We start from the raw sequence: 16,298 nt of genomic DNA, 5'->3' as shown, positions 1-16,298 counted from the left end.
CAAAAATAAAACCAAAACCACCACACCATCATCTAAATTAAAGACAGAAAAATAGAAGCTTGTATATTAGTTATTGTTCTTTTTAAACAGAATTTTTCTAAAAATATATTTTAAGGTCCCTTTCAAACTATCAGGATAATTCCAAGGATTTTTTTTTTTTTTAAATGAACATACCACATTTCAGTCTAAGAATCATAAAAGTAAAGGGACATCAAGAACTTCAAAATCCCACATCTTATCTGAAGCTAATTATTTACAAGTAACATCTAAAATGACTATTAACAGAGATTAAAGAAAACATTTTCATACATTATTTTTACGGCAGTCAATTGCAGTTAACACGTGCGATTAACTAAAAAAAATTTATCGCAATTAATCTCAGATTTAATAGCATTGTTAAACGATACCACTGAAACTTATTAAATATTTTGGATGTTTTTCTACATTTTCATATATATTGATTTCAGTTACAACGAAGTAGACAGTGCTCACTTTATATTATTATTTTTGATTACAAATATTTGCACTATAGAAATGGCAAACAAAAGAAATAGTATTTTTCTATTCACCTCATACAAGTACTGTAGAGCAATCTCTTTATCATGAAAGTGAAACTTACAAATGTAGTTTTTTTTTGTTACATAACTTTACTCAAAAACAAAACAATGTCAAACTTTAGAGCCTACAAGTCCACTCAGTTCTACTTCTTGTTCAGCCAATCACTAAGACAAACAAGTTTGTTTACATTTATGGGTAATAATGCTGCCCACTTCTTATTTACAATGTCACCTGAAAGTGAGAACAGGCCTTCACGTGGCACTTTTGTAGCTGGCATTGCAAGGTATTTATGTGCCAGATATGCTAAACATTCGTATGTCCCTTCATGCTTCGGCCACCATTCCAGAGAACATGCTTCCATGTTGATGATGCACGTTAAAAAAATAATGCATTAATTAAATTTGTGGTGGAACTCCCTGGGGGGGGGGGAAGAATGGTACGTCTCCAGTTCTGTTTTACCCGCATTCTGCCATATATTTCATGATATAGCAGTCTCGGATGATGACCCAGCACTTGTTGTTCGTTTTAAGAACACTTTCACAGCAGATTTGACAGAATGCAAAAAAGGTACCAATATAGCTATCTTTAGAAATCTTAGATCATTCGATCCAAGGTTTAGGAATCTGAAGTGCCTTCCAAAAACTGAGAGGGATGAGACGTGGAGCATGCTTTCAGAAGTCTTAAAAGAGCAACGCTCTGATTCGGAAACTACAGAACCCGAACCACCAATCAACTTTCTGCTGGTGGCATCTGACTCAGATGATGAGAATTAACACACGTCAGTTGGCACTGCTGTGATTCATTATCTAGCAGAACCTGTTATCAGCATAGACACGTCCTCTGAAATGGTGGTTAAAGCATGAAGTGACATACGAGTCTTTAGTGCATCTGGAACATAAATATCTTGCAATTTCAGTGACAACAGTGCCATGCAAATGACAGTGCTCACTTTCAGGTGATATTGTAAACAAGAAGCGGGCATCATCTCCTGCAAATGTAAACAAACCTGCTTGTCTGAGTGATTGGCTGAACAAGAAGTAGAACTGAGTGGATTTGTAGGCTCTAAAGTATTACACTGTTTTATTTTTGAGTATAGTTATTTTTTGTACATAATTCTACGTTTGTAAGTTCAACTTTCATGATAAAGAGATTGCACTACAGTACTTGTATTAGGTGAATTGAAAAATACTATTATAGTACTTTTGTTTTTTACAGTGCAAATATTTATAATAAAAAACAAACAAAGTGAACACTGTACACTTTTTATTCTGTGTTGTAAGTGAAATCAATATATTTGAAAATGTAGAAAATATTCAAAACTATTTAAATAAATGGTATTTTATTATTGTTTAACAGTGCAATTAATCACACAATTCATTTTTTTAATCGCTTGACTGCCCTAATTATTTTATATCCTAGAAAGGGTTATCAGCCTGCCCTACTCTTAAAAGGAATACACCTTTTCATAAAGTCAGAATGTCAGATCTGTTCTGGTGGCAAACTGCTATTATCAAGATCATAAAAGTTCAACACACATGCAAGTAGAATACTCTCATAACAGGTTTTTTGGCTATTTCATCCTTCAAAAGTACAAGTGTCCTCAGTTTTAAAAAACTGCAGCTAAGAATAAGAACAGAGGATAAGAAGACATTTAATGTGCCATGTTTAATTTTTAAGGTTGCACAGAGTTTAGTGCTCTTGACTATAAAACATGTCTAATTCACTTGATTTAACCTAGATACAGAAACAAACAATGAATATTCAAAAGGTCACTTCCACCAGATTATAATCTTTAAATTGTGCAACTCTTTACAAATATATAAAAAAAATTATTTATACTACAAGCAAATAAGTAGTTTATTGATATACTAACTTATGCTCACCTACTGTGTTTCAAAATTTAAATTCTTGTGGTTAGGAGCTTCTCTACATTCTTCTTTTTAAGATCAGCTGTGTAAATTCACCTTTTCTATTAATTACTAGTTATTAGAAGAACTAGTTATTCAACATGTTAAACTTTTAAAACGCACAAATAGTAAACATAGTACATATATGTTCCCTTATATCGGACTCAAACAAAAATACTTATGTACAACAAAGGTCCAAGAAAGCAGAAGTATTGGAAAGTTATTTTCTTTAGGTGATATCTAATAATTAATATTCAGTTTTCAAGCAGTCTTCCTACATATTATATTCCACTGCAATGTAAGTAAAGTGTGACATGAATATTTTAGATCTTCAAAAATAGGATCTTCAGTCATTTCCACTTAGGTAAATAGGGACATCTGGGTGTTCAGCACTCTTGAAAATTTGACTACTTATTTAGGAGCCTAAATTAAGGATTTAGAAGCATAACTTTAGGCTCCTATATTTGAATAATGTTAGCCTTAACACACTTTAGCAGGCATCATCATGCTGAAGTTTATTCTTATACAGGAATTAAACTATATTTAAACATCTCTTTAAGTGATATTACTAGGACTATTTTCTATATTTTTCCTTGAGGAAGGAGCCTCAAAAATCAAGGCTCAGGCTTTCCTTTCTTAAGCTCATTGTTAATAAAAAAGCACACACCAAAGAGACACTCATCCACGTCCAAATAGCATTTTTCCATCTAAGTCCTTCCCATTTCACTTTTAAATACGTATTCGTAGCCAGTTTGCAAATTGTTTTAACTTCTGTACAAATTTATTACTACTTATATGATCTTTAAGTTTTTCAATGTAACTTTCTTCTTTCCATATTCCCTTATTTTTCTTCAGGGCTTTTAGTTCTGCTTGAAGTAGTCTTTTGTGAAGCTTCCAGTATAATGGAGAGTCATGATGTAGTCCTTCAATACGTGTCGTTTTGCCAAGCCCTTGTCTCAAGATCTCTTCATTCAGGCACACACTGAAAAATCTACCCTACAAAAAGATTCAGTGAAGGCAGCATTTCACATTATGTATTCACTTGGCCATTTACAAAGGATATTAACACCATTAGTACATTTTCAATTAATCTGTTGTGTGAATTGTCTGAATGTTATGAGTTAGGAATGACCTTTTTTTGACTAATTCTATACCCTTTTGTGTTGGGAACTCCAGAAATAGATAAAAGTGGTAGAGCATTCAGCTTGCTTTTAACATTTATTAATTAAAACATGAAATATGCAGGCATCCGTGGAACATTTAATACACCAGATACTCGATCAATCAAAATTCTTAAGACATTGTAGAGCACTATACTACAGAGCTAGCTTGCACTGTATTTTCAGATGCCACAAACCATGACTGCGTGGAGAATTGCTAACTAGCCACTCAAAAGCTACGCTAACATTTTACATGAGTTTGCAAAAGTATAAATATTTATTTTATCTCCAATTTGGACATATAAAATGTCTGCATAAATGTTTAATATATTAATTTAATATAATATCATTATATCTTACAAATTAAGCAAGTAATAGCAATAATCACTGCAAATCTTAGGATATACATAAAAGTTAAAGAACTGTCAGTCCTTCTTGTTACTGTGTTTACCTTATTTACTAAAATGAGGCAATCAAGCACCAAATCCTCCCTTCCAAGAAGCTGGAACCACATCATTTGTGCAGGTTTTAACTCTTCCTTTAACCAGGCCATAGCATTTGGTGTCAGCTCCACTCCAGCAAGTCTGACCAGCAAAACACCATTTGATTGCCCTGAATATATTACATATATAAAAAACGTTTTTCTTACTTCCACACGATCAAAAAAGATGCAATTCCACACAATGGGCCAGATCCTTAGTGTCTGCAAAAAGTGTAGTTTCACTGACTTACATGGGATATTTATTTAAGTCACTGGAACAATGATTTACAACAGCAGAGGATCTGGTCTCATATGTTCTGATATGATATTTATCTCCTGTTTCAGAATAATGTACTTAAAAATTGTCAGAAAATATTTTCCTAGAAAATTTATGTACACATTAAGAAGAGAGATTCCAAGACATCAGACTGTAATGTCTAATGTCAGATTTTTTTCTTAGAGAATCACACTGCTTAAAAAAGCCTGATTTTTCTTTCTCCCTAGTATAAGTCAGAAGTAACTACATTAAAGTACACTGAACTACAACAGTGTGAAACTTTTGTGCAATTAAAATCAAGCCCAAGTCTTTATTTTGTTGACATTTAACCTATCAATGATGTACTCAGAAGACTGAAATCCAGACCTCTTACAGTGTCTTTAAAGCCAGTGACACATTTGGTTACAGCATGATTTACTCAACAAAGATAATTCTATTTAAACTACATGTAAAAGTAATTGTCCAGCAGAGGGAAGATGCATCATCAAAAGTTTAGTGTGCCCACTTGATATTCTGGTTTGAATAAATATCTTCCCTATGAATGACTTTTTTTTTTTTAAATATTAACATTTTCTGACAGCATTTGCAGTAAACACACACTCAACTATGATCCAATGGAGTTATACAACCTCACAGGAATCAATGGAGTTATGAACATAGGAACTGCATAACTGGGTCAGACCATGGTCCATCTAGATTAGCGTGCTGTCTTCAATGGCAGCTGATAGCATCTACTTCTGGAAGGTGCAAGAAACCTTGACATGGACAATTACAGAACAGCCTCCCCATATGGAAGTTTCTTCTATGTCCCTTCAGTTAAAAATAGGCTTGTGCCTCATAGCATGAGAGTTTATAGCCCTTTCAATCTTTTTTTAATTCTATCTAATAAAATTATGGATATTCTCATTATCTGTACTAGCTAGGATATTCTAGGGAATCTACAGGACTTAGGTGCTCAAACCCCAGTGAATTTCTATATCAAATCCCTCTGAACAGTTATACTGGCAAACCCTCCTACTGCAGCTGTAGGTGCAGCTTACACTGGCAATAGCATGCTTTTGCCAATACAGCTTATACTAGTTCCTTGAACAAAATAAGTTATGCTGGCAAAAGCACTTTTTTGCTGATATAACAAACTAAACTGGGGCTTCTGTCAGTATAAAAGTGTCAAAAAAAAATCACACCCTTAAACATTATTATGCGTACGAAAGATTCTAATGTTGACGAGGCCTCAGTCTCTCATGCCTCCGTTCCCCAGCCATCAAGTGGGAAAACTATAATTCCCTGCCTCATGGGTGTCTGGTGAAGATAAATACATTAAAGATTCTGAGGCACTCAGATACTATGGTAACAGGGACCACGTGAATACATAAGATGTCTAGACAGATGCATATTCAAATCACAGTATTAATAAATCCTTACAATACACTTTTAAAGTATGTGGATAAATATTACCTCATTTTACTGGTGGGGAAACTTCAGCAGAGAGGTGAAATAACATGGCCTCAGCCACACACAGAGTCAGTGCCAGAGCCAGAATTAGGACTCAGGCCCTCTTCACTCCCAACCCTTCCTCAATGACTGCTTATACAGTAACTGTTCTGTGTGTGAACAGAACTTCATTTTCTAGGGCTGTCTCTCCAGCTGCTTTCTAAGGGCACTACATTAACTAAAAAAGTTTTTAAAGGAACAATTCAGATGTTGCAGATATTTGCTCATTTAGTGGACATCAAGAAAAGGAGTACTTGTGGCACCTTAGAGACTAACAAATTTATTAGAGCATAAGCTTTCGTGAGCTACAGCTCACTTCATCGGATGCATCCGATGAAGTGAGCTGTAGCTCACGAAAGCTTATGCTCTAATAAATTTGTTAGTCTCTAAGGTGCCACAAGTACTCCTTTTCTTTTTGCGAATACAGACTAACACGGCTGCTACTCTGAAACCAAAAATTAGTGGACATCGATTGTATCAACTGAGGACATTTAATTTTGTCATGATTAGTCTCACTCTTCCTGAACTTTTACTTACATTTTCTCTGTAATGATGACAGGAAAGGAAGGCTAATGGGAACATGTTCAACTTCTAGTCCTTTCTCAGTTACGTGACATAACCTTCCTCGTAGTTTCACATTCTTTTCTATAAATTCTACTGGTATATCCAAAGCACTCGTAAATTTTGTTGTCTGTTGATACAGGAAGAAGGAAGAGTAAGAAAGTCTTAGGAAAATAAAAACAGCAGTTACACATTATTTGAAAAAATGCAATCACACTGAACCCAGATTTTGTCAAGATGAATCTTGTATATTACAAACTCTACTACATTATACTAATGAACTTTATTATTATTATTAATTTGTTGTAGCTATTGCTAGACATTTTCCACACAATTAAAAGAATGGTCCCCACTCCAAGGAACTCACAATCAAGGACAGGCAAGTAGACAGAGGTCAGGGGAAAGACAATTTTATATATAATTTATACAAAAGTCAATCTGATTCACTATATGCAGAATGGCAGAAGTGCATCTTTAAGAGAAGATTAAAAATCAACAAGGGTAGGAGTCTTGCAGTTGAGCTCAGAGAGGTTATCCCATGCATGGGGCAGGGGTGCAAGGAAGGCAGCACATAAGTGATTTTGTCAGATTCTCACACAAGGGTGGACAATTTTGGAAACCTTGGTGGCAGGAGAGGCTTGACAAGGCAGTATATGTGAGGAGAGGCAGAGTTATGTAGAACTTTGAACACCGAGACAGAAATTTAAATCTGATTTGACATCAGATGGGAAATCAACTGAGAGATTCAAAAAGGGGAGGTTACATGATCAATCTGATGAGCAATGAATTTAGCAGCAGCATTTTGTATGGACTGAAGGAGGACAATGTGTGTGTTTGGGAGGGACCAAAGTGGGATATAACTGGGGCATAAACTAGAGATTTGGTGTGAGGACTGACAGAAAAAGACAAATCTTAGTAAAGTTTCTTCATTTCTATCAATGTTTAATGTTAAAGCCCCTATTGTTTAAGATCATATGCAGGATATATTCAGATTAATCTATTCACATAGTTATTAAGTGATTGATGCTGCTCTCACTGAATGACACATCATGCTCTAAAAAAGCCAACTGAATATCCCATCATCCCATTTTTATTCTATTTACTAAACCTTCACTCTGTTGTCTGCAAGGTCACCTAACTAGGAATTGAGAAATATGGGACCTTGCAGGCAGAGAGTTTGAAGGTTTTGTAAATAAATAAAATAAAATAAAATAAAATAAAATGGGGTTGAGAAGTGGCTCAGAGTCAAATCTAATTTGCATTCCAAGATCCAACAGCCACTTAAGTGTATTTACAAAGACTTGAATTTTTTTTTAAATACCATCATACGCAAATACCCAGGTTTGAGAAAAAAGCAATGACTGCAGTAAAGACTATTCAGTACTGCTTCACATTAACAACATTACGTCTAAAATCTTATAGAGTTCTAGGACCTGTGAAGATCAGTTCGGAATACAACTCCACTAATAACCAAACAAGAATTCAAAGAACATTAGGCATATTCAGACTCCAAAGTATGAGGTAAAATTAGCTTTGGGAATCATTATAGTTTCAGTCTCTGCATAAAACAACTGCAACCCCAATTGCCTTTTGGAATTAAAAAGTGCTCTTGTGAGCTGTTTGGGCACCACAGATATATTGCAAACTGTAAGAAAATGGTTTTCGGAATCGTAAGGAGAGAGTGGAACTCAACTGACTATGCCACTTCTACACCAGCTAATTGCCAGACAGAACAATGTTAAGATCTGCCTTATATTGCCAATGTGGTGCAAAGCAGTCTTATGAAATGCCAGGAGCTGGCCGGGTGTGTCAGTCATATGAGTAAGGGAAGCTTTTAGGGTGAGTATAAAGAGAAGGAAGGATATCACAGCTCAGGAAGTAGAACAACATGTGGCGAGTAACTGCCTGCTATGAAGAGTTATGGGAAAGGAACAGACGTAACAAACATCAGTGTTCAAGTCACATGAGTGCTTCTGTTGACTCAACTGGGATTACATACACTAGTAAACTGAAAAAGGTACCAAGATTGGAAGAGTAGAAAGGACAGACAGATGAGTAGGAGTCTATCTAGAAGACTACAGGAAGCTATAGTAGGAAGACACAGGAACTAGAAGGAGCAAGTCTATGGAAAGTTTTTTTTTAAAAAAAAAACGAGGGCAAAATGGAACTGGAGAGGAACAGGATATGAATGAAGGTGACAGGGATGATACAGTCCAATCTCCAGGGGAAAAGTTGTCTGAGCGCAGCATTTGAATCATCAAATGTTTAGAAAAAAAAGATTTAGAAAATGCAAAAAAAAAGAAATGAAACAATCAAGGCAGAATGTGATCACAGGATGAATAAGGAATTCAGTAGACTGAGTCAAAATAAGGAGGAATTCTAGCAATGCTCTGGAAGTGGTGAAAGAGGTTTATAGACAAGGGAGACATAGGAGGTAAGAGGGAATCTGAAGTCAAAGCTGACAAGATTTTTGGCCTTGGAAGTAAAGTTTAGTTTGAAAGTAAAGAAAGGTTAAGAGATGTGTGTGTAATTATGTTGCCAAAAACCTATCACAGCTTATTACTGCTACATCTAATTAAAGATTTTTTGAAGATGAAGTACAATAAAATACATGTGAAAGCTTAAAATTACTCTTCTGTCAATTAGAGATTACAGTTTGATTGTGAACCACTTCTACAACCTCAGAACAGTCATGGCAATATTAAACCAGTGGAAGAGAGAATTTACAGACTGCCTGTAATCTTCCAATCCACCAGACCAACCACTTCAAGATTCCTTTTCAAATATGAATGAAAGATCGTTAAAAATAAGGATTATTTTTCAATTGCTCTCTAATCCTAATGTAATGTTTTCACAAACTTTCATTTATAGAAACACTTGAAATAAGAACAGTATAAACATACTGTGCAAGCTATTAGGGAGTAGGTCTTCTCTGCCCAGAACAAATTACCTGTGGAGCCCACAAAGATGGCTGCTGGCAACATTTGTAGCACACTGATGCCCAGGCTTTTGATCCAGTTCTGAGAATCAACCGAGAATACTTTCAAGCAGATTTGAATTGCTCCAGCTGCAATGACTGTAAAGGAGCATCTCTGGAGGATCAATAGAGTTCAGCAGCACTTTGGCCACACCCTTCTCATATCCCCTCCTGTGTCACCTCCTAGATTCTTTTATGCCAAGGCAACACCACCCCCAACTGATCAGTTACCCTAGCTATCTGCCTGTTTTGTTATGCCAGAGTGACACAAAGAAGGTGGAACAGTGACACAATCTGACCCCATACATCTTTAGCTAAACGAGACAAAAGGGTATGAAGACTGCTCATTAACACATTATTCACAACTTACCAATTTAATACTCTTTGCAAATAAAATGACTCCAGCTATTGCCATTCCAGTGCTAATGTTCTGCAAAAAACAGATTTAAATCCTTAATTTTTTTCACCTCTCATTATTTTCATTGGGCTAAAAACATTAAAGAAAAAATAAAATAAAACCGAAGAGGTAACAGGCAATCAAGAAGTTCTAATATGAATTGACTCACTGGAGGATCTTGGGCAAGATCTCAGTTTCTATTTTAGTGAATCTAGAGTACAAATGATTTAATAAATAATACATAATAATAAAATTGATCTCGCTCACAACCAAATATGTCTGACAGAAGTTTTCCAGATCAAATTACTAAGACGTTAATAATGCAAGTTGCTCATGATAGTAGATGAATTTAAGAAAACACACATTACAGAAAAATGCAGGAAATTTTCAAGTCTACCCGAAGGCTCAGCAAAGGAGCTACATCGAGTACTTAAAAATACCTTCCATAACATGACATCTAGATCCAGCTAATACGATCCAACAAGGCACATTGCATTTTATTGGGAAATCCCACTATTTGTATTATTTTTAGCTCCATTCTCCCCCTCTTCCCAAAAAAGCAGGCAAAATGGCCCATTCAAATTACAATTGCTGTTTTAATAATAAATATAATGAATGTAATAATAAAAAATAATAAAATGTATACTAATTATCTCAAAAATGGAATCTTCAGGATACAGACTATAAAATTCTTTACAAGCGACTTCTCCAGAGTTAGAGATATCTTGATCTATAGTTTCACTAACCCAAATGCTGCCATTGCTTACAAGATGGAAAGTAAACGTTTCACAGTTGTAATCAAGCACTGAATGTAGCCGTTCCATGCGATACCTTCTCAAAAAAAAAAAGTGAGATAAAAAGAAAATCAAACTACGAATTCTCATAGGAATTGCGCCTATTTTGTACAGCTATTTTAGTACTATTTGACTTCACCCCTCATTGCAAAGTCTGCTCCAGGAGGTGTTGGTATTTCTTTTTAGGTGCTGAATCCCATAACAACATTCCTTTAAACAGATGTAATTTCTTATGTTGCTAGAGTATCTGTGCCTGCTTTTACAATGATAAATGTGTTGATTTTAGAAAGTAAAGCATATTACAATTTCTAACTGTCCTCTAAATTGTAGACCTTTGCATTAAATACATTGCTGTACCATTACTAAAAATAACATTTGTAACACAAGTCTAATACATCCCCTCTTGGTACCCAGAAGCAAGGGTTTACCATTTGGATTTCTAGAGGAAAACTCAGAAGTGTAGAGAGCAGGCAGCCCTCCTTGCTTATATCAGGGCTAGCTTTGGCCCTCAGTCTAGAACAGAGGTGGGCAAACTATGGTCCATGAGCCACATCCAGCCCAAGGGCCTATCCTGCCCAGCCCCTGAGCTCCTGCCCCAGGAGGCTAGCCCCCGGCCCCTCCCCTGCTGTTCCCCCCGCAGCCATGCTACTATGCGGGCAGTGGGGTTGCGAGCTCCTGCCACTCTGAGCAGCATGCTAAGGGGGGAGCGGCGGCGTGTGGGGTGGTGATAGGGTTGGGTAGGGGGTCCCAGGGGGCAGTCAGGGGACAGAGAGCAGGGGATGGTTAGGGGCTGGGGGTTCTGGGGGACAGTCAGGGGACAGGGAGTGTTGGATGGGGCGGAGATTCTGGGGCAGTCAGGGGTTGGGGAATAGGGGGGTTGGATAGGGCGTGGGAGTCCCGGGGGGCCTGTCAGGGGGCAGGGGTGTTGGATAGGGGGTGGGGTCCCGGGGGGACAGTTTCGGGGGGGTTTCCCAGGAAGGGGCAGTGAGGAGACAAGGAGCAGGGGGGCTTGAATGGGTCAGGGGTTCTGAGGGGGACAGTCAGGGGGCAGGAAGTAGGAGGGGGCACATAGGGGGCAGAGCCAGGCTGTTTGGGGAGGCACAGCCTTCCCTATCCGGCCCTCCATACAGTTTCGCACCCCGATGTGGCGCTCGGGCCAAAAAGTTTGCCCACCCCTGGTCTAGAACCTTCCTAGAAATGCTCATGATTCCAGATGTTGTATATTATAATTAAAATGTCATTAAAAGTCTCAATAGTTTTAGACAGAAAGGCAGAAATAAAGGTAAAGGTGGTTGAGAAGCACTGTATAACGATGATGAGGTAGAATGTAAAGAAATAAGAAGCAATGGAATGGAATAAGACAGAGTCCGTCTGTGCAAAAAATCACACTGGGGAAGAAAACTACGAGAGCCTCCCCTGTGATAGTGCTTGGGGTGTGCTATATACTGCCGGGATCTAATTTGGATATGGATAGAGCCTTCTTTAATGTTTTTAATGAAGTAAATACTATTAGAAACTGCATGATCATGGGAGTCTTTAACTTCCCAGATATAGGCTGGAGGACAAGTGCTAGTAATAATAATAGGGCTCAGATTTTCCTAGTTGCGATAGCTGATGGATTCCTTCATCAAGTAGTTGCTGAACAGACAAGAAGGGATGCCATTTTAGATTTGATTTTGGCGAGTAATGAGGACCTCATAGAAGAAATGGTTGTAGGGGACAACCTTGGTTCAAGTGATCATGAGCTAATTCAGTTCAAACTGAACGGAAGGATAAACAAAAATAAATCTGCGACTAGGGTTTTTGATTTCAAAAGGGCTGACTTTCAAAAATTAAGGAAATTAGTTAGGGAAGTGGATTGGACTGAAGAACTTATGGATCTAAAGGTAGAGGAGGCCTGGGATTACTTTAAATCAAAGCTGCAGAAGCTATCGGAAGCCTGCATCCCAAGAAAGAGGAAAAAATTCATAGGCAGGAGTTGTAGACCAACCTGGATGAGTAAGCATCTCAGAGAGGTGATTAAGAAAAAGCAGAAAGCATAGAGGGAGTGGAAGATGGGAGGGATCAGCAAGGAAAGCTACCTAATTGAGGTCAGAACATGTAGGGATAAAGTGAGACAGGCTAAAAGTTAAGAAGAGTTGGACTTTGCAAAGGGAATTAAAACCAATAATAAAAGGTTCTATAGCCATATAAATAAGAAGAAAACAAAAGAAGAAGAAGTGGGACTGCTAAACACTGAGGATGGAGTGGAGGTTAAGGATAATCTAGGCATGGCCCAATATCTAAACACATACTTTGCCTCTGTCTTTAATGAGGTTAATGAGGATCTTAGGGATAACGGTAGCATGACAAATGGGAATGAGGATATGGAGGTAGATATTACCATATCTGAAGTAGAAGTGAAACTCAAAGAGCTTAATGGGACTAAATCGGGGGGCCCAGATAATCTTCATCCAAGAATATTAAAGGAATTGGCACATGAAATTGCAAGCCAATTAGCAAGAATTTTTAATGAATCTATAAACTCAGGGGTTGTACCGTATGACTGGAGAATTGCTAACATAGTTCCTATTTTTAAGAAAGGGAAAAAAAGTGATCCGGGTAACTACAGGCCTGTTAGTTTGACATCAGTAGTATGCAAGGTCTTGGAAAAAATTTTGAAGGAGAAAGTAGTTAAGGACATTGGGGTCAATGATAAATGGGACAAAATACAACATGGTTTTACAAAAGGTAGATCGTGCCAAACCAACCTGATCTCCTTTTTTGAAAAGGTAACAGATTTTTTAGATAAAGGAAACGCAGTGGATCTAATTTACCTCGATTTCAGTAAGGCGGGTTTGATACAGTGCCACATGGGGAATTATTAGTTAAATTGGAAAAGATGGGGATCAATATGAAAATTAAAGGTGATAAGGAATTGGTTAAAGGGGAGATTACAGTGGGTCATACTGAAAGGTGAACTGTCAGGCTGGAGGGAGGTTACCAGTGGAGTTCCTCAGGGATCAGTTTTGGGACTAATCTTATTTAATCTTTTTATTACTGACCTCGGCACAAAAAGTAGGAGCGTAGTAATAAAGTCTGCAGCTGATACAAAGCTGGGAGGTATTGCCAAATTAGAGAAGGACCGGGATATCGTACGGGAGGATCTGGATGACCTTGTAAGCTGGACTAATAGTAATACGATGAAATTTAATAGTGAGAATTGTAAGGTCATGCATTTAGGGACTAAAAACAAGAATTTTAGTTATAAGCTGGGGACGCATCAATTAGAAGAAACAGAGGAGGAGGAGGACCTTGGAGTATTGGTTGATCATACGAAGACTATGAGCTGCCAATGTGATATGGCTGTGAAAAAAGCTAATGCAGTCTTGGGATGCATCAGGCAGGGAATTTCCAGTAGAGATAAGGATGTCTTAGTACTATTATACAAGGCACTGGTGAGACCTCATCTGGAATACTGTGTGCAGGTCTGGTCTCCCATGTTTAAGAAGGATGAATTCAAACTGGAACAGGTACAGAGAAGGGCTACTAGGATGATCCGAGGAATGGAAAACCTGTCTTATGAAAGGAGACTCAAGGAGCTTGGCTTGTTTAGCCTAACCAAAAGAAGGCTGAGGGGAGATATGATTGCTCTCTATAAATATATCAGACGGATAAATACCAAGGAGGGAGAGGAATTATTTAAGCTCAGTACCAATGTGGACACAAGAACAAATGGATATAAACTGGCCATCAGGAAGTTTAGATCTGAAATTAGATGAAGGTTTCTAACCATCAGAGGAGTGACGTTCTGGAACAGCCTTCCCAGAGAAGAGTGGGGGCAAAAGACTTATCTGGCTTCAAGATTAAACTTGTTAAGTTTATGGAGAAGATGCATAGGAGGACTTCTATCGCTCAGACATAGGTGAGAGGTTTATCGCAGGAGTGGGTGGGTGAGATTCTGTGGCCTGCGCTGTGCAGGAGGTCAGACTACATGATCATAATGGTCCCTTCTGACCTTAGTATCTACGATTCTATGAGAAAGGAGTGCTCAAGAACAGCCATGAAAGGTTTTCCTCCTTTCCCCCCCCTGCTGCTGGTGATGGCTTATCTTAAGTGATCACTCTCCTTACAGTGTGTATGATAAACCCATTGTTTCATGTTCTCTGTGTGTGTGTATATAAATCTCTCCTCTGTTTTTTCCACCAAATGCATCCGATGAAGTGAGCTGTAGCTCACGAAAGCTTATGCTCTAATAAATTTGTTAGTCTCTAAGGTGCCACAAGTACTCCTTTTCTTTTTGCGAATACAGACTAACACGGCTGCTACTCTGAAACAAGAACAGCCTGATACCTTCCCTGTGAGGTTGCCTATTACGTTGCAATTTATTTTCCTGGGCTCTATTTAATCTTGCTTTATGTATGTTTATTTTAAGGATGTAAATACCATTTAAAAAGTTAACAGTTAAAATATTTCATTTAAATGGTTAACCGATTAAGCAGCTGGGGCCGGGAGTTAACGGGTAGGGCGGGTTAACAGGTTGAGCTAATGCTTACCGGTTAACGTTTTACATCGCTAGTTTATTTGTCATCAGATAATCTTCTGACGACCAGTGAACTGATTCAAAGCCCGAGGAGATAGCGGAGGAGAAAGAGGGATGAATCTTGAGCCATGGTGCATCTGGTGACGCTTGTCACGGGAACGGGTGGGCTTTGCCTAGCCTCACAAGCTCCAAGCCAACTGGGGCCCAGCCATTTCAGCGGTGGACACCTCAACTGTCCCGGCCTGTGCCCTCTACCCCCGAAACAGCGCGGGGCGGCCCCCAACGCTCCGGGGCTGCCGGCGAAGGGGGAACGACTCCCTGGAACGGGAGCGGGCTCGGAGGCGCCCGCGCCCAGGCCAGTGACCGGCCGCAAGGCGGAGGGAGCTCATCTGGCCAGCGGCAGGGGGGGCCCCGGCATCGCTCCTCCCTCCCCAGGACGGGACGCGTCACGTGTCCCGCTCCCTCCGCCCAGGAGCCAGCCGGGCCCTGCCAGCCGCCTCCTGCCTGTGCGGGGATCTCAGCGGCGTAGCCGGCCGAAGGGCTGAGCTCGCGGGGCCGCGGCACGCCAGGCTCCGGGCGCAGGGTATAGGGCCCCGAGGGCAGGTGGTGCCGGGAACAGCGGGGCGGAGCGGCCCCTGAGGGAGCCTCCCTGCCAGGGCCCTTCCACAGGAGACCCCGGGCCCGCGACCGCCCCCCGGCCCGCTGTACCCAGCCCCGCCCCGCCGGGTACCCGGAGGACAGTGAGGTGGGAATCCGCCCACTCGGAGATGCGAGCGACGTAATTCGCAGGCCGTCCCTGCGGCTCAGCCATGGCGCAGCCTCGGCCTCCCGCTCAGCCGCTCGCCCGGGCCGCGGCCCGTCACGCCGGCTCAGCTCGCCCTGCCCGCAGCGCCACCTGCCGGGGCCACCCGGTAGCGCTCGGCTACGCGGACAGCGAGCCCCTGCCCTTCCCCCTCCGGGCGTCCTCCCCAGGGGCTGATAGGCCCGGGGCCGGCCAGCCGCGGAGCGTCACTGCACTCCTGGGTCTGCCTCACAAGGGCACGTCGCCAGCTCCCGCACCATGGCTGCAAATGGCCTGGGGCCCTAGAGCCTCTTTTTTCCCCTTGATTGTACAGTGCCTCGCTGCACTATGGGGACTTTGTTCAATATCTTCATAAATGATCTGGAGGATGG

At 39.9% G+C, this 16,298-nt stretch overlaps 1 protein-coding gene across 7 annotated transcripts; it reads right to left on the bottom strand.

Annotated features, from left to right (window-relative positions):
* Positions 1 to 2,204: 2,204 nt before the first annotated feature.
* C9H3orf33 (chromosome 9 C3orf33 homolog) lies at positions 2,205 to 16,012 on the bottom strand. Of its 7 annotated transcripts, none has more exons than XM_038417212.2 (6): positions 15,856 to 16,000; positions 10,556 to 10,640; positions 9,783 to 9,842; positions 6,412 to 6,565; positions 4,077 to 4,237; positions 2,205 to 3,461 (listed from the first exon to the last, which is right to left on the bottom strand). In XM_038417212.2, the coding sequence occupies exons 2-6, from the start codon at positions 10,631 to 10,633 to the stop codon at positions 3,195 to 3,197; spliced, it is 720 nt and encodes a 239-aa protein (XP_038273140.1). In that variant the 5' UTR covers positions 10,634 to 10,640; positions 15,856 to 16,000; the 3' UTR covers positions 2,205 to 3,194. The 7 variants fall into 7 exon arrangements, with proteins under 7 accessions (XP_038273140.1, XP_043348403.1, XP_038273141.1 ...); XM_043492468.1 differs by lacking the exon at positions 10,556 to 10,640 and adding an exon at positions 15,139 to 15,184 and having other exon boundaries at positions 15,856 to 15,977; XM_038417213.2 differs by lacking the exon at positions 15,856 to 16,000 and adding an exon at positions 15,139 to 15,798.
* Between the last annotated feature and the right edge of the window lie 286 nt (positions 16,013 to 16,298).

This window comes from Dermochelys coriacea, chromosome 9 (genome assembly GCF_009764565.3).
Source record: "Dermochelys coriacea isolate rDerCor1 chromosome 9, rDerCor1.pri.v4, whole genome shotgun sequence".
NCBI classification, from domain to species: Eukaryota; Metazoa; Chordata; order Testudines; family Dermochelyidae; genus Dermochelys; species Dermochelys coriacea.
Note: the sequence above shows the minus strand (reverse complement) of the source record. Positions and strands in the feature narration are given on the sequence as shown.